This window comes from Rana temporaria, chromosome 7, assembly GCF_905171775.1.
Source record: "Rana temporaria chromosome 7, aRanTem1.1, whole genome shotgun sequence".
In the NCBI taxonomy this organism is placed as follows: domain Eukaryota; kingdom Metazoa; phylum Chordata; class Amphibia; order Anura; family Ranidae; genus Rana; species Rana temporaria.
The window spans coordinates 163,183,763-163,202,290 of NC_053495.1; the positions used below are offsets into that span (position 1 = coordinate 163,183,763).

Below are 18,528 nucleotides of genomic sequence, written 5' to 3' on the forward strand. Positions count from 1 at the left end.
TAAAAGCAAAATGGAAGGCTGAGGTAAGTGAAGGAGGACTGCACCAAGGTAAAGGAAGCTATTTAGGGAAAAAAAATTGTACCTTTACAACCCCTTTAAAAAAAAATTTAAATGTTAATATGTAGGATAGCTAAGAATTTTAAACATGGGCAGCTGATATTTTAGCCCATATGTGATACTTATTACGGTCACGGCCCCATCAATTTATGTGCCATTTTTACATATATATATATATTTTACATTCACATCAATCTTGGCCCTCGCATTCTAACATGCTTAACTCACATTCTAGGGCCAAGCATGTCTTTAGAGTGTGGGAACAACCCCCACACAGGCACAACATGCAAACTTCAGGCAGGTAGTGCTGTGGTTGGGATTCGAACCAAGGAGCCTAGAGCTGCAGGTGGAAGTGCTAACCACTTATCCCCTGTGCTGCCCATATATGAAATGTGTGTGAAATAGCCTGGCATACTGTACAACAAAAGTAGGCTTGTGGATCGGGGTTAAAATATGGGCTCTTTATAAAGTGAAGTGGATTTACGCTAAATTATTAAATAGCCTGCATTCACTTTGGAGGTAGTATTGTCTGACTACCAGGGGTCAAGTCCTGGGGAAAAAAGTGTGGGAACTCCCACCCAAGATCCACTCCCCAACCAAAAAAAAAAAAAAAATGGTACGCTCTTATGCATAATTACTAAACCGCATGTTTTTTTTTCGATCCACTCTACCTTAGTAATCCTTTATGTTACTGGCCGCTTCCTGTATATGGATTCATTAGGTAGTGTGCGGGTATTCTGTCACTTCCTTGATGCCGCAATGTCTCCTGGGAGCTTTTGTCATTGTTCCCAGGAGACATTGCGGAGGTCTTCTGCGAGTTATCGCGGGATTTAGAAAGAAGCATGGTCTTTCTAAATCCCGCGATAACTCGCGGAAGACCTCCTCAATGTCTCCTGAGAACAATGACAAAAGCTCCCAGGAGACATTGCGGCATTGAGGAAGTGACGGAATACCTGCACACTACCTGATTAAACCATATACAGGATGCGGCCAGTAACAAAGGATTACTAAGGTTCGCCTGCCCCTGAAAGTGACTCGAGCTGGGCATCGCCGCTTAGTGAAGGATTGGCTCGGGCGGCTCGGCTGCTCTTGGCTGCTCTAGTCCTACAAAGGGAACTAAGGGCCAGATTCACAAAAGAGATACGACGGCGTATCTCCTGATACGCCGTCGTATCTCTGTGATCCGCCCGTCGTAACTATGCGCCTGATTCATATAATCAGGCTACGCATAGTTCTCACTAAGATCCGACAGGTGTAATTGACTTACACCGTCGGATCTTAGGCTGCAATTCTAGGCCGGCCGCTAGATTGCGATTCCATTGCGGTCGGCGTAGAATATGCAAATGACTAATTACGGCGATTCACGAACGTACGCTTTACCCGGCGCTCTAAATTTACGTTGTTTCCGTCGAGATACGCCGCGTAAAACTAAGGCTGCCCTCTAGGTGGACTAGCCAATGTTAAGTATGGCCGTCGTTCCCGCGTCAAAATTTGAAAATTCACGTCGTTTGCGTAAGTCGTCCATAATTTGACGGACGGAGCATGCGCAGTACGTTCGGCGTGGGAACGCGCCTAATTTAAATGGTGCCCGCCCCATTTGAATTAGGCGGGCTTGCACCGAGCGGATTTACGTTACACCGCCGCAAGTTTACAGGTAAGTGCTTTGTGAATCAGGCACTTACGCCGTAAACTTGCGGCGGTGTAACGTAAATGGGATACGTTACGCCGCCGCAGCGTAACGGATTTGTATGTGAATCTAGCCCTGAGTTCCTGCCGTGAAAAAAGTGCAGGGACTCCGTTCCCGCAGGACTTGAGCCCTGCTGACTACTAAATATGAACATTGCCATCTCTCCCACGTGAAAGCACTCCCTTGAATTCAGTGTAGGGAGGCGATGTTTGAGGTATAATATATGCATTTGGGATAAATGTAAAGGGCAGGCTCTATAAGGGCAAGTAATGCTGAACAATGGTGACACAGAACTGGAGGAATGTGAAGATCTAACGAAAATAGCAAACAGTAGGTGTCTAGCCCTAAGAAGCAGCACTTGTCATACTGTTTAAAGAATAATTTCATTAAAATAAAGATTGCAGAAAAAATTATGCAATATAGATGAGTTCTTACTGTGCCTACATATTATGTTTGAATACAAAAAACAAATGTTTCAACTCATAAAATGTAATATTGTTATTGTACATGGTGGACACATACTAGTAATGACAGTGCAGATTGCTCTAATAAGGAAACTCCCACAACTAGAAACTCAGGTGCGGAAAACTGATTAGTAACCATTAAAACAGCACTGAACTCAGCCCTAAAAAATAAAAATAAAATTAAATATGTATCCTTAATTTAAAAAAAAGTACTTTCTATTACTCTCAACCTCCTCTAAATCTCCCAATTCCTTTTTCTTTTTTTGCTTCTTTTACCTGACTTCCTGTTGGAGGGTAGCTAGGTTACTTCTCCAGTCCTACTATATGTAGGAACATGGGGCCAGATTCACATATAATCTGGCTACGCTGCGGCGGCGTAACGTATCCCATTTATGTTACACCGCCGCAAGTTTACAGCGCAAGTGCTTGATTCACAAAGCACTTGCCTGTAAACTTGCGGCGGCGTAGTGTCAATCCGCCCGGCGCAAGCCCGCCTAATTCAAATGGGGCGGGGACCATTTAAATTAGGCGCGTTCCCGTGCCGAACGTACTGCGCATGCTCCGTTCCTAAAATTACCCGACGTGCATTGCGCTAAATGACGTCGCAAGGACGTCATTGGTTTCGACGTTAACGTAAATGGTGTCCAGCGCCATTCACGGACGACTTACGCAAACGACGTGAAATTTCAAATTTCGACGCGGGAACGACGGCCATACTTAACATTGGCTAGACCACCTAGAGGGCAGCCTTAGTTTTACGTGACGTATCTCTACGGAAACGACGTAAAGTTAGAGCGACGGGCAAAGCGGACGTTCGTGAATCGGCGTAACTAGTCATTTGCATATTCTACGCCGACCGCAATGGAAACGCCACCTAGCGGCCGGCCTAGAATTGCAGACTAAGATCCGACGGTGTAAGTCACTTACACCTGTCGGATCTTAGGGCTATCTATGCGTAACCTGATTCTATGAATCAGGCGCATAGATACGACAATCGTATCTCAGAGATACGACGGCGTATCGGGAGATACGCCGTCGTATCTCTTTTGTGAATCTGGCCCATAGCCACCCTCAGTTGCTTGCTCCCAAGTTGGACTAAAGCCCTGTACACACGATCAGGATTCCCGGCGGTATAAAGTCCGCCGGGAATCCAGACGGGAAACCCGAGAACCTGCTCGGTAAGTTTTCCTGTGTACACTCCCTCGCAGTGTTTCCCCATAGGAAACTGCCGGGTTTAAAACCGACAGGAATCCCGAGAGCAGGTTCTCTATTTTTCCGCCGGGATTCCCGGCAGTTTTCCTGCCAGAAAAACTGTGAGTAAGCATGCACACGGCCGGGATTCCCAGCCAAAAGCTCTCACTGCAGTTTTCCTAGCAGGAAAGTCGTGTGTATGGGGCTTAAAGCGGGGGTTCACCCTATAAACAAAAACATTTTTTTTTTCTTCTAGCATAAAATTAGGCATAGTAGCGTGAGCTACAGTATGCCTGTCTTGATTTTTTTAGCCCGGTACTCACAGTGCAATCGTACATTGAAGATACCGACTCCCCGCGGGGAATGGGCGTTCCTATCCAGACGGAGGATGATTGACGGCCGGCTCTGGCACGTCACGCTTCTCCGGAAATAGCCGAAATAGGCTTGGCTCTTCACGGCGCCTGCGCATAGTCTGTGCGCAGGCGCCGTATAGCGCCGTGAAGAGCCGAGACCTACTCCGGCTGTCTTCGGGGAGCGTGACGTGCCAGAGCCGGCCGTCAATCATCCTCCGTCTGGATAGGAACGCCCATTCCCCGCGGGGAGTCGGAATCTTCAATGTACGATTGCACTGTGAGTACCGGGCTAAAAAAATCAAGACAGGCATACTGTAGCTCGCGCTACTATGCCTAATTTTATGCTAAAATGTTGCTATGGAGGGTGAACCACCGCTTTAAGACTATGGGATGTATAATGTGCACAGAACAGTGCACATACAGTGCATCCAGAAAGTATTCACAGCGCTTCATTTTTTCCACATTTTGTTATGATACAGCCTTCTTCCAAAATGTATTAAATTCATTCTTTTCCTCAAAATTCTACAAACAATACCCCATAATAACGTGAAAGAAGTTTGTTTGAAATCTTTTTTTTATTGAATTGGCAAAGATTTCATACAAACTTCTTTCACTCTTTTCAATGAATTTAATCCGTTTTGGAATAAGGCTGTAACATAACAAAATGTGGAAAAAGTCAATGCACTGTAACCACAATAAATATGCACTGCTTGTTCCAAACAAACAGAAGTGAGGGAGAGTAAAGAAAATTTGATCTTTTTGATTTAGGTACATTGGGCGTATCTCTGCGGCGGCGTAACGTATCCGATTTACGTTACCCCGCCGCAAGTTTTTCAGGCAAGTGCACTTGCCTGTAAAGTTGCGGCGGCGTAGCGTAAATCACCCGGCGGAATTCAAATTCGGCGCGTAGGGGGGCGTGTATAATTTAAATGAAGCACGTCCCCGCGCCGAACTAACTGCGCATGCGCCGTCCGTAAAATATCCCAGTGTGCATTGCTCCAAATGACGTCGCAAGGACGTCATTGGTTTCGATGTGAACGTAAATGACGTCCAGCCCCATTCACGGACGACTTACGCAAACGATGTTACTTTTTAAAATTTCGACGCGGGAACGACGGCCATACGTAACATTGGCTGCGCCTCATATAGCAGGGGCAACTTTACGGCGGGAAAAGTTGCCCCGCGTACGGCCGCGCGTACGTTAGGGAATTCACGTATCTAGCTAATTTGCATACTTGACGCGCAAATCGACGGAAGCGCCACCTAGCGGGCAAAAATTACAGTTTAGATCCAACGGCGTAAGAGACTTACGCCTGTCGGATCTAATGGATATCTATGCGTAACTGATTCTAAGAATCAGTCGCATAGATACGACGGGCCAGATTAGGACTTACGACGGCATACATGGCGCTGCGCCATCGTAAGTCCTTTGAGAATCTGGGCCAAAGTCTATAAGCCCCAAAATGCTTGAATAGTGGGGGTATAAAAAATGAAGTCCCAAATGTGGATCGTAGCAGAACCCACAGACAGGATAAAAACAGCACCACCGTGAGAATGACTTCTTGTGAGGAAACCATCACCTAATGGAAAGCCGCTTACCGCAACAACCAGATTCACAAGCCCATAGGTTAAAACTCCATCCATGGACTGAGACACCGGACCAACAGGTACTCCAAAGGGCAGAAAATCCTGGTTATGATCACTTGCTCATAGATAAACAGGTCCTCGATTCATGGGTATAAAGAAAATGGACCATAGCGTGATTCCGTAAAAAATTAAATAAAAGCAAAGACAAAAACTTACTTACAACATGTAACGTTTTAAAAGCACGTATACAAATGCCGGCCAGCACTATAGGAGCCCCTCCTCCATACGTTCAGCGCGGTGACGTCAGTGTGCGCCGTCCCAGGCACGCTTCATCATCAACAGACGTTATCAATGGGGATGCATATCTGTGGATTGAGATGGGGCTCAGGTAGATATGGGGGGTGGGGGGGGCTGCTGCACACAGGTTTTTTACTTTAATGCATAGAATATATTAAGGTGAAAAACCTTGAGCCTTTAAAAGCACTTGTTGCAGTTCACAATTAAAAAAAAAAAAAAAAAAAAAGTGATCTGATATGATAAACGTATGGCTGACCTTGGACAAAAACAACATCTTGATGATTTTGATGACAGAATATTTCTGAATCAGTTGCACTAAAACATTCAATCCATTGAACTTTGATAAATCTTTCTCTTTCTTTGTTGTGTTGAGAAAAGATTGTCTGAAACGATCAGATCTGTGATCAATTTTTGGTTTATCATTCCTCGTAGGGCCAGCATTAGTTTACTGCCAATTTCTATGCTTGCTTGAGTTAACCAATGGCAACATTTAGTGACCTTTCTGGCGATTGAGGATTACTGTAGCATAAAAGCAGTATAAAATATGTTTCCAAATAGAGAAATTTGTAATAAACTAGAAGAGTCTACTTTTCCTAGAAATTATGATTAGGTATGTAAAATCTTGGCGAAAGATTTCCTTTAAAAATACAATTATGTTAAAATGCAGTGTTTTAGTCTCAACCAGCAGAAATTAAATAATATGTTTTGCATGCCAAGCACCACGTTTTTGAAAATCCCAAGGTGACGAAAATACTCCTTAATTATATTTACTTGGCATGGCACTGTGGATAACACAGTTCTAAAAGTACATTGGAGCACAGATGGCAAACACATTAAAGAAAAGCCAAAGATTTCAGGGTAACTTAAAAGGTTTAAAACATTGCTTAATATTATTTAGACTGAGAATATTAACCAATGTACTGCTAAAAAAGCATTTTAGAACAAAAGAGAATACTCATTTAAAGTGCACCTGTCACATTAGATGCAGCCATTTTGTTTACTGATCTTACATAGTTATTGTGACAGACCCAACTATGACAGGGGCTTTTGGAGGGGACTGCAAGGTAGCCTCTTGCCTAATGACTATGGGCCCTGACACTTGGGAGCTACCAGAATTCAGGAAGATGTCCTGTTATATAATGCAAGATGACATTACCACATTTAACAGTCTATGTCAACTTGAAACTCAGTGAGAATATGTATGTGAAAAGAAAGCTGGTTAATGAGGTTTGGACAGCCCTGGATCTTCTTGAATACTGGCACTGGACTGCCTGGGTGGGCACTGACCTCTAGGGTTGTCTAGATGACTATTTGTTTATTAGCTTACTGTTTATTTAGCTTAATGTTTATGTTTGTTGGCTGTTCATTAGATATACTAACATTACTGCTTATAGTTTGCATTGTTTAGGACAATGTGATCAAGCTCTTACCTAAACTTGTGTGGTATATATTTTGGGTGAATTTATAATAAAGTCAGTTCCAGTTCGCACCTAGTTCCAGAGTGGAGGAAGATGCATCTTGATGGAGGCACCCAGATAGGGTGCTAAGCTGTCCATTACAGTTATGAACACAGGCAACTGGTCAATTAAAGCCCAACTGAAGCCATAATGAAAACTACAGTAGATACATTCCATAGTGTTCAAAAAGTTAAAAAGTATGTTTCATACTGTAATTCATAGTTAAAATGCTCCCCAGCACTATACCAAAGTCCAAGGTCAGCAGGCAGAGTTAGACTGTGACAACAGAAGTCTCTCTGCAGCAGTCCTACAGATAGTAAATAATTCCAAAAGTCTATTTCCTGATTTTGTGTTGCTTCTTGTTATCCATGTGCAGGAGTACTCACATTAAGGGCCGGTTCACACTAGTGTGTTGTGCGATAATTGCATGTGATTCGCACCACACTGCAGTGCAAATCACATGCGATGTCCGTGCGATACAATTTCAGCCATACAGATAGTATGGCTGAAATCGCATCGCATTCAAATTAAACTCGCACATGACCCTTTTTTGGTCTGCACCAGAATCAGATTGCATGGGTGTTTACACCTATGCGATCTGATTCATGTCCGAACTGACAGTTTGCCGTGCGATATGCAAGCTGAAATGGGGGTGTCATTAACAATGTATTGACACTCCCCAGCTGTTTGCCTATGACAGTGTGAACTGCCGTGCGAGTCGAGTGCGATGCGGGAACCCGCAGTGGATTTACAGGGTTCAGTGTGAACCCAGCCTTAATGAGGATGTGACAGTGAAATTTATTGGCAAACCAAGCAGTCAGGCGGTGAAAGCAGTGGTTGATCTTAGCAGTCAGCTGCCTCTCCCTTACTGCCCAATCACAAACCGGGGGGAAGAAGGTAACCTAGCTGTACAGTAAGGTCACCAGACTTTCAAAATTACATCAGAGGACACCCTACTGACCATACCAACTTTTATTGGGGTGGGGCAGGGGTGGGGATAATAGCGGCATGCGAAGCGCACCAAATATTGTGTGTGACCAAATTGTGCTAACAGTGGAAGAGACTTAAAGGGGTATGGTTTAACAATACTTTAGCCTACTTAACGCTGAGTCAAGAGTGCACTGCAGGTCATAAAGCAAGGTCAAAAAATCCATATTCTTACCTTCGGCAACTAAGACTGCTTAAGCTGAGGGAGGATTAACTAGGAAGAACACACAATATCAGCATGTCACCAATATCATCAGCATATCATCAATAACCCTCCATTTCCACCTCGTGCTCTGGTCCAGTCACAAAATGCTTTCCTGAAAAATGTTCAGCATCTTTATAAAGTATAAATACATTATATTAAAGTATTGTACATGAAAGTCTAAGGAGTGTATTTATAAAAAAAAATGCAGAGCCTGTAAAACTACAAGCACATTCGTCAGTGTGAGGCTATTTTCTCTCCAGGTTAAATGTTCTTCATAGAATGAATCAGCAAAATACTGCGTTAGGCTCCATTCACACTTGTGCGACTTTTCATTCGACTTTGACCATCAAAGTTGCATGATAGGTGGCGCCACATGTTTTCAAATTAGTATCGTTCATATCTATGTGAATTAAAGTCACAGCTACTTCAAAGTAGTTCATGCACTACTTTGGTCTGACTTTCATGTGACCTGTGGGCCATAGACTTCAATGTTAACTCTCAAAAGTCACATACAAGTCAAACCTAAATGTTTTACATGCTACAGTTGTGCAGCAGTTGTCCATTATTGGTGATCAAAGCCAAAGTTGCAACCAAGTAGTAGCCATCCGAAGTTGCGTCAAAGTTGCACTCCAAAGTCCCACAACTTTAAAGTCCTACAAGTGTCAATGGAGCCTTATATCCACTATATGGGATCATTGATCATAGGAAATAAGTATTTATTTCCTATGATCATCAGGTCCATCTAATGACCATAATGTTGAATTTTCCTGATTCACTGTATTCTGTATGAATGAAGCACATTCAACCTGGAGAGAAAATTGTTTAATATTTGATTTTGCCCCCATTCACACAGAACGAATATACATGCAGTTTAACAGGGCGAATAGCTTGTAAATTGTATTATTAATACACGTATAAGTGTGACAACCAGGGAACTAACATTTCCAGAAGAAGTCAGCCTTTATGACCTATCCAAGGATAGTTTTACTTTAATGTGGCTTACTTATTATTGTCATAACCCCTAGGTGTATCTGTATAGCCTATTTATTAATCACTATTTGATTACAATTTATTATTCCAGTGCAGTGGAGACCCAAAGTGGGGAGACTGGAAGCCTCACTTGGCTGTAATGCTGTCCAATCAGATGGGAGAACCAGAGGTGAACAACCGTGCTATTGTTACCATGGGAGACCATTTAGGTAAGGAAGTCGGCCTAGTGCTCTAAACAATAAATAATGTTTTCATCATTTGGGGTTTTGAGGCCTGAATAAAGCCAGCTTTATGTGACTTCCTCCTGTAGTGGTTTCAACTGTCTGTAGTTGTTACTCTTTGTGGTGTTTTCCAGCTTTAAACCCAACCCATATTCTCAAATTCTGTTCGCTTGTGGCATAAGTGTCTGCACAGAACAATATAAAAATGTAGTAATAATATGTTTCACTATAATTCAAAAAGCTTTTGTTAAATCTTGATAAACCTTTTAGGGATTCTCCCCATGTAAAGTTTTCTGCAACGTACTGCCTCACCTAACCTCTAGTTCTCTGCTTATAGGCAGGAGTAATTCCCCGTACACACAATTGGAATTTCCGTCTGGATAAACTCAGACGTATTTTTCTGACGTAATACCGTTCAAGCTGTCTTGCATACACACTGTCACACCAAATTCCAACTGTCAAGAACGCGGTGACGTACAACACTACGACAAGCCGAGAAAAATTAAGTTCAATGCTTCCGAGCATGCGTCGACTTGATTTTGAGCATGCGTGTTTTTTCTCTGTCGGAGTTCCATACAGACGAATGGAATTTCCGATTATCATTTTTTTCATCAGAAAAAAAGAGAACATGTTCTCTTTCTAAGTCCGTTGGAATTTCTGAAGGAAAAACTCTGATGGGGCACACACATCCGATGAAAAAATTCCATCTGATGGTGTGTACACAGCATTAGTCTCCTTTAATTCTTACTCCCCCTGGTAGGAGGAGATGAGAGACATCGGGCAGTTCAATAAAAACCATCCAACATTCGGCTTGTGTGTATGTCAGCTGATCCAACAGAAGCTGGCAGTTGCGAAAAAAACAACTATTAGCATGTGCCAGGCTTTAGTCAGGTTGCCTATTTAAGGCACGGTGGAGTCCAAAAGAGGGCAAAGTCTGGACCCACAGAAGAGAGAATAACAGAGAGGAAGTTGGGTGTGTGCTCCCCTTTGGTGGAGCCTGGTTGGGAAGTATTGCAGAGCTAAGGCCTGGGACTGAGATAATGTAATGTCTATCCAAAGAGTGCTGCATGAGTATTTTTATGCACCCTACCTTCTTTCCAAACCCAGATATGAGAATTATTATCTGATGAATTTTGGGCATGGTTTGTATTTACCACTGGAATGTAATGTTCTGCAAAAGTTATGATCAGTACAGCTGTTATTTCTACAATCTGATGCCTCCTTGTGAAGTTCTATCAGAAGGAGTATAAAGTAAAGCCAATGTCAGGGTAGAAGAGTTAGCGTATGTGTATATATTGGTGAAAGCCTGGTGAGCTTAGAAGACGGTGAGGATGGAGAAAAATGAATCCCCTCGCCTGGCGGTGAGAGAAAACTCTCATGTATCATACATCAAGTGGCCTTGGCTCCCATGTCACATGGGCCCAGGGTGGTCATGTTGGACTTCTGGAGCCTATAACTGGACCACGGAAAACCATAGGCCTATGTAACAGTACTCAGGCAAAACTTTGTTTTTAATTTTGCATAAACTAAGGGGGGTTATAACTCCTGTAAGGTATAATTTTGTCATCTTTGTCTTATTGGGTAGATTTAATTTTACTTCCTGTCCCATAGCCAATCAGAAAGTAAGAGCAATTCCCTGCTAATTAAAGGAATCTGCTGGGAATCCCCAGGTCACCAGAACTAGTGTCCCAATTGGAAGATTTCCCATCTTCCTTTTCTGAGGACAACCCAAAATGTAGGATTTTCTTTTACTTTAACTTTCAATGATAATGGTAAACAGGACAAATAGAGAGGTTAAACCTCAGTACGGGGCACAGACAGCAATACAAACTGACAGGTGTTCTAATCCCTCTCCACTCTATCCATAACGAAAAGAAAAGCTTCTTCCTTAGTTATATTTTAAGCAGTTATTGTGGGATGTGACAAGAAGGTCTAGCACTTGCATCTGTGTATGTGAGCAAAGTCTGGGTCTGGGTGGAAGATCCTGTATGTAGGTGGGGCCCCAGTTGCTTTTGTCAGCCACGTGGAAAAAAGATGGGTGTCTTGCCATAATGTTTCTGCTTTTTATGCTGAATGCTGGAACATGGAGCTCTTTAGCAGTCACTATCCACAGCCCCTTTGCAGTTACATGACTGGGGTCCTGCAGAGGATTTGGTCCATGGGGTTCCATCCAGTTCATTGTTGGTCAGAAGTTGATGGAGATCTACTAGCTGGGGTTCAAGTTAGCAGTAAAGACTCACTGAGGGTCTATAGCAATCCAGTCAGGTAATGTCTGTTGTGCATGAAGTAGCCCTTAACCCACTTTTGGGATGTATTCATTAAACAAAAAAATTATTCATACAGAAGACTGAACCAGGAAAATACTGCAGTATAACCACCAGATGGAGTTGATCATAGGAAAAGTAGGAAAACCTTTTTTTTTTTTAATTACTAAACAGCAATTTTACATTGTAGGACTGTGTGACAACTGTGAGCCAAGCATTGTGGTTGCAGTGTGGCTCAATGGGGGAGTTTGACAGATGGGGCTGCCTGTCAAACTCTGCAACCTGAGTTAAAATTGCAGCAGCATGTGAACAGCCCTGTGTACAGGCTTTAATGTTAGAATTCTGGTGGGCATCCGGGGGGGGGGGGTGTCTTAAAAATGCGGCTGCAGTCTGTTTTTACCATTCCCCAGCCTCCAGTGTAAAAGTGCCTTTAAGGCCAAATTCACACCTGGACGTAGCGGGAACTTGCGTTTCAGCTTACGTTTTTTTTTTGCGCATCTCCGCATGTTGCACATAAGGCAGCCGATTCATTTAACTGGGCTGCCCTACATGAGACTAATCTGCCAAAATAGGCTCCAGAACCTTTTTGGGCATGGATCATCATTCAGTTTTTCAGTGAGCATTTTGACAAGATTGTAGCGCGTTTGCCGCACAACAAAATGCACCAAATGGAGGTCTACTAACCATGCTTAGGGTGCCATTAACAATTAATGGCACTACAAGCATGATACACATTTGCAGTGCATTTCTGAATCGTGTGGCAAAATGCAAATTTCCTGTGTGTTTTGTCAGGTGTTCAGGAAACTTTTTAATATTTAGTTATTTCTCAGGTCTTTTTCACAAGCTGTTATAATAATTCAAACACCAGTTTTATTAGGCTCCTTTCTCTCCAGCTAGAATACTATTCTTCATAAAGAATATAGTCAATCAACAAGTATGGCACTGTGGCCACTAGATGGGGCTGACAACTACAGGAAAGAAATGCTTATTTTTCATTCTCATTTATGGTAATTTGCCTTTGTTACTTGTTTCATATGATTTAAAATTAATTAAATTGATTGAAATGATTCCGTTGTGATATTATTTGTAAGTTTTATACATTTTTATGTACTGAGAGAGCGACATCCTGGGCTTAACCGCCTATACTGTACATGCCTTTAAACATGCATGGCTTCAGCCTGATTGCAACCCCCCTGTCTCTTTTTTAAGGGCTTTGTGAAATCTAAGGCTAATGAGTTCAACTCTGACCTCCGAAGCTCATCCTGACTTACACAACTTCAGTCATTGAAAGGTCACTAGCGTGGTCTGTGTGTTCGCTGCAGAAAAGAGACACTTCAGAACTGCTGCTGAAGCCTTTCTGACCTCAGGGAAACATAAAATACTCTGGAGGACAATTAACTTCCTGTGTAGGTTGCTTGTACACATTATTCCACTGACTTATAGTACACAGGATTTGTATTAGCATTTTTCTTTATAAAGGCAATTAATCTTTAAAGAAAACCCGTACTGAGAGAAATATATAGGCTGCCATTGCTGACCTGCAGTAGCTACAGCCAGGTAACTGACATTTTCAAAAGGTGACCAGTACAGGTGTCCTCTATGGATGTCTGAGTGTTGTATTTCCAGTGGTAGTTAAAGGGACCCTGCTGCCAAATAACTTGTTTCAAACACTTTAAAGCGGAAATCCAACTATATATTATTTTTCTGTGTGAATATCTTACGATCATAACTTTTATATGTAGTACTCACATTTTTATATATATCGCCACTCAACTTCCGATTTTGAAGCAAAAAATAACTTTTCTGCTTCTGTCCTGGCATTTCTCATATTGCTTGTGGGCACGTGAAGCCCACAAGCACTATCTTCCGGGATACGAGCATGCACCGCCCATTCTCACACATGTTCAGTATGTTAGGCTAGCAGCGCCAAAAACTTCTGATGTTGCCAACACAATGGGCGGCAGCGTCAGAAGTGCCCCCCTGGTTGTGATGGCGTCACTTCTGGTTTTGAAATTTTGCAATGCTGAGCGGTGGTGATCCACACTGACTCGTGTGAATTATGACACCAAGCTCTCAGGAGACAGTGTGCCGCAAGGAAATTACCTGATTAGCCGCGGGTGGGAGAAGGAGGAAGTAAAATGGAACAGCTCAGAAACATGGTAAGCTGACGAAAAAATAAATAAAAACGATCAATGAAGAAATTATTGCCATTAAAATATATAAGTTAAAAAAGTCGGTGCAGCTCCGCTTTAAGAAAATGTTTAGGGCAGCCACGAGATTAAAAAAAAAGTGGTCCTATAAAGTGGCAAGGCTGATTTGACCAACCGCTTTCAGAAATTTAGCGAAGGAGCTAAGGAAGATTGCCATCTACTGTAAGCACAATGGCTTTTCGTGCATAGGAGAGTAATAAATCAGGCCTCGTACACGTCCGAGAAACTCGACGGGCAAAACGCATAATTTTGCTCGTCGAGTTCCTTGTGAAGCCGCCGAGGATCTCGGCGAGCCAACTTTTCCCATTGACTAACGAGGAAATAGAGAACATGTTCTCTTTTTGGCCCGACGAGATCCTCGTCGGTTTCCTCGGCGAAAAGTGTACACACGACCGGTTTTCTCGGCAGAATACATCTCCCATCGAGTTTCTGGCTGAATTCTGCCGAGAAACTCGGTCGCGTGTACGGGGCCTTAGAGGGTTCTAGAGGCCCTATGGAAAGCTAAAGAGTCCAGATGTCCCAGCAGACACACATCAACCATCAGCACCACCTGGATAGTGGCAACAGAAAGAATGAAAGGAGTCACAGCCCCCCAGAATGCCTAAATCTTGGGACACCACCAAAAAATGTGGATGTAGTTTGCTGGGGCTGACAAACGCCTCCAGCAGGTGGCCAGGACAGATGGATATATCCTGTGCAAAGGCACGGGGGGTGAGGTAGACTGGGTGGAGAATTTTAAATTATTCTGGCAGATGCCAATTGTAAAAAGGAGCATTCCCACATTCCCTCCCAATCCTCTTCATCCAAATCAAAGACCAGTATAAAGTGAAGGGAGTAATTTTTTGTAAATATTGGATAGATGTTTGACCATGGTATAATCTCTGAGCATATTTTCAGGAGGAGAGGTATATAGAACAACTGACTGATTGCCAAATTCAGTGTAGAAGGCGTGCCCAACCTATATCTAAACAGATGAAAATTTGATAAGTCATGCTGTTGCTTCAAACTGTCAAAGGTCCCCCCCAACAAAAATCTGATAAAGATGTTTGATGCTTCTTGTCGCCCTTATGCGAGTATCAGGGATTGACATAAATTATGACAGTTTAGGATTAATCCATAAGGGGGTATGCAGGGAGATATGTCCAGTGGGGTTATGGCTAGTAGCTTTAATCACAGACCAAGCCTTCAGCAAAGTTTTTATAGCATTTGTTGGAGGCGGGGCCATGATACAGAAGATTCTGCAAGGCCTCAAATGAACCCAAACAGGAAGCCTCCAAAACCACTGATGCGTTAGGGTCACTCATAAGCAGCCAGTTATAGGCCTACACTAACATAGCAGGCAGAAAATATTTATGGAGATCAGGGCAGACCAGGCCGCCCTGATGCCAGGGTTGTTGGAGAACTGTTCATTTAAACCTTGGCTGACTCGAATAAACGGAAACTATTTCTTGGGTATCCATTCAGGGGAAGTACGTATACGCAGGCAAAGTTTAATTTTGAAAAGGTAGATTCGCCCAACCAAGCAGAGGGGGAGATGCAGCCAGGCCTTCAATCTACTTTTTAATAGTTTGTAGCAGTGGAGCCAAATCTAATGCACAATAGTCTGATGTAGGAGAAACAAAATATCTAGGTATATGGATTATATTTGTCCATACCATATGCACAGGGATGCACAGAATACCTTTGCATTTCTATTCAGGTAAACAAGGCCCAGTACAGGTGATTAATATAGTATACTCTGTGTGAATGAGACTTTATTGTCCTCTTAAAGGAGTTGTAAAGGAAATACTTTTTTTTTTTATAATAAGCATCCTTTACCTGCAGACATTCCTCTTTTCACTTCCACATTGTTCGTTTTTGCTCAGAAGTTGCTCTATTTCTTCTCTGTTCTGTTCACTTCCTGCTTGTCTGATTGTTACTCACCAAAGTGATGGGAGGCTTTACTGCGGTGGTCAGTGACGTGCTCGCCCCCTCCTGGGAACTACATCTGTGTGGCAGGACACTCTCTACGTTTTAGAGACTTCAAGGAGGTCTGAATTACTGGGTGTGCCGCAATGCATACTGGGACATGTAGTTCTTATATGAATGAGCGCAGCAAACCAGGAAGTGAATGAGAGAACAGAAACTAGAACGCCGGAGGTGATATAGATGAAGGAATTTAATAGGTATTTACTTGTTTTTTAACAGTCATTACACTATTCTGTCTGTCTACCCTGCAGACATTAATTTTAGGCAAAACATTTTTTCCTTTACAACTCCTTTAACTTCTGTTACAGTTCGAAATTAACCATGTATGTCTAATGTAGTCAAAAATCTCATAGTTTCTCCTTAGCTAAAACCTTTTAAGAGAGCTAAGGTTTGTAGTTCTACAAAAAAGTTTAAAGAAGCTAAAGTCTAAACTAAATTGTATAAGGGTAGAGTATAGAGTAATTGTGTGCAGGAGAACTAATAATTGTGTCATATTATAAAATATCATTATGGTTCAGAAATGTTCTTTGAGGTATTTGAGTGGTGTTGGAATCCCAGAGTACTGTCATCCGAGGCCCCGTACACACGAGAGGATCCATCCGCTGAAAAATCTCAGCGGATCGGTATCAACGGATAGATCCCCTGGTGTGTACGTTCCAGCGGATATTTATCCGCGGATATTTCCGAATTCCAGGAGATAAAAATTTGTAAGCATGCTAACAAATCTATCCGCTGGAATCGGCTCCAGCGGATCGATCCGGTGGTCTGTACAGACTCACCGGATCGATCCGTCCGAACACATCCCTCGCATGCGTCGTAATGATTCGACGCATGCGTGGATATCCTTATATGACAGCGTCGCGCACGTCGCCGCGTCATCATCGCGGCAACGGCGCGACACGTCACCGCGATGGGAATTCGGCGCGGATTTCGATCCGATGGTGTGTACACTCCATCGGATCAAAATCCTCAGGATTTATCCGCGGATACGGTCCGGCGGACCGTATCCGCGGATCAATCCTATCGTGTGTACCAGGCCTTAGAGGTCCATGAAGCTTAAACAAAAAACAGTATATAGGACTTTTATCACAGTACTCTGAGACAAAAATACATAGCTATCTATCTATCTGTCTATCTATCTATCTATCCATCTATCTATCTGTATTGACTGCATATACAGTGCCTTGAAAAAGTATTCATACCCCTTGAAATGTTCCACTTTTTGTCATGTTACAACCAAAAACTTAAATGCATTTTATTGGGATTTTATGTGATAGACCAACACAAAGTGGCACATAATTGTGAAGTGGAAGGAAAATGATAAATGGTTTTCAAATTTTTAACCCTAACTAAAATCTAGTAGAACCAATTGCCTTCAGAAGTCATCTAATTAGTAAATAGAGTCCACATGTGTGTAATTTAATCTCAGTATAAATACAGCTGTTTTGTTAGAGAACCTTAGTGCATAAACAGCATCTTGAAGGCCAAGAAACATACCAGACAGGTCAGGGATAAACTTGTGGAGAAGTTTAACCCCCCTGGCGGTATTCCTGAGTCTGACTCGGGGTTACATTTTTCTGCTGCGATCGGTAACCCCGAGTCAGACTCGGGCTCGCCTCGCAGCATCCATAGGCAGGGTTTATTTACCTTGTCCCTGGATCCAGCGATGCCACCGCGCTGTGTGAGCGAGCGGGTCCTCGCTCGATTCACACAGTGCCTCTGTGTGCAGCCGATCTCTGTTCCCTGCGACGTTACGACGCACGGGAGCGGAGAACGGCGCCAAATTCAAAAAGGTAAACAAACACCTTAAATACAGTATACTGTAATCTTATAGATTACAGTACTGTATGTAAAAAATACACACCCCCTTGTCCCTAGTGGTCTGCCCAGTGCCCTACATGTACTTTTATATAATAAAAGCTGTTCTTTCTGCCTGCAAACTGTAGATTGTCCATAGCAACCACAAGTGTCCCTTTATGTCAAAAATGGTTTTAGACCAGCTAGAAAACACGATAATAAATTATAATCACTTGCAGAATTGTGTGATAGCGATTTGTGGGGAAATTCGTCCTACAAAAACAATTTTTTTACGACAGCGACAATTCTGCAACTGAGCAAATTTCAGTGATTTTGAGTTGATTACATTATTGAATATTTTTTATTATAATTATATTATTATTTGTTATAATTATTTATAATTATTTATTATATTATAATTTATAATTTTTTTTTTTTTTAAATTTCATACCCGGGATGCCTACTAGACTCTTGTTTGGACAGATTTAAGTGAGTTATTCCTAAGAATTACAGGCCTACAGTATAAAACGCCAAATTTCCTTGCAAATAATGGTACCGCCTATAGCACCTTTTTTCTAAAATAATCATACCGCCAGGGAGGTTAAAGCAGGGTTAGGTCATAAAAAATATCCCAAGCTTGAAACATCTCACGGAGCACTGTTCAATCCATCATCTGAAAATGAAAAGAGTATGGCACAACTGCAAACCTGCAAAGACATGGCCGTCCACCTAAGCTGACAGGCCAGGCAAGGAGAGCATTTATCAGAGAAGCAGCTAATGCCTCGTTTCCACT

At 42.6% G+C, this 18,528-nt stretch overlaps 1 protein-coding gene across 1 annotated transcript in view; it reads left to right on the plus strand.

The window, feature by feature from the left end:
• Positions 1-18,528, plus strand: part of SEC16B (SEC16 homolog B, endoplasmic reticulum export factor) — a 269,950-nt gene that overhangs the window by 96,779 nt on the left and 154,643 nt on the right. The window contains exon 14 of the mRNA XM_040360362.1: positions 9,367-9,484. Within this exon, the coding sequence (XP_040216296.1) occupies positions 9,367-9,484 (118 nt within the window). The remainder of the gene's footprint in view (positions 1-9,366; positions 9,485-18,528) is intronic.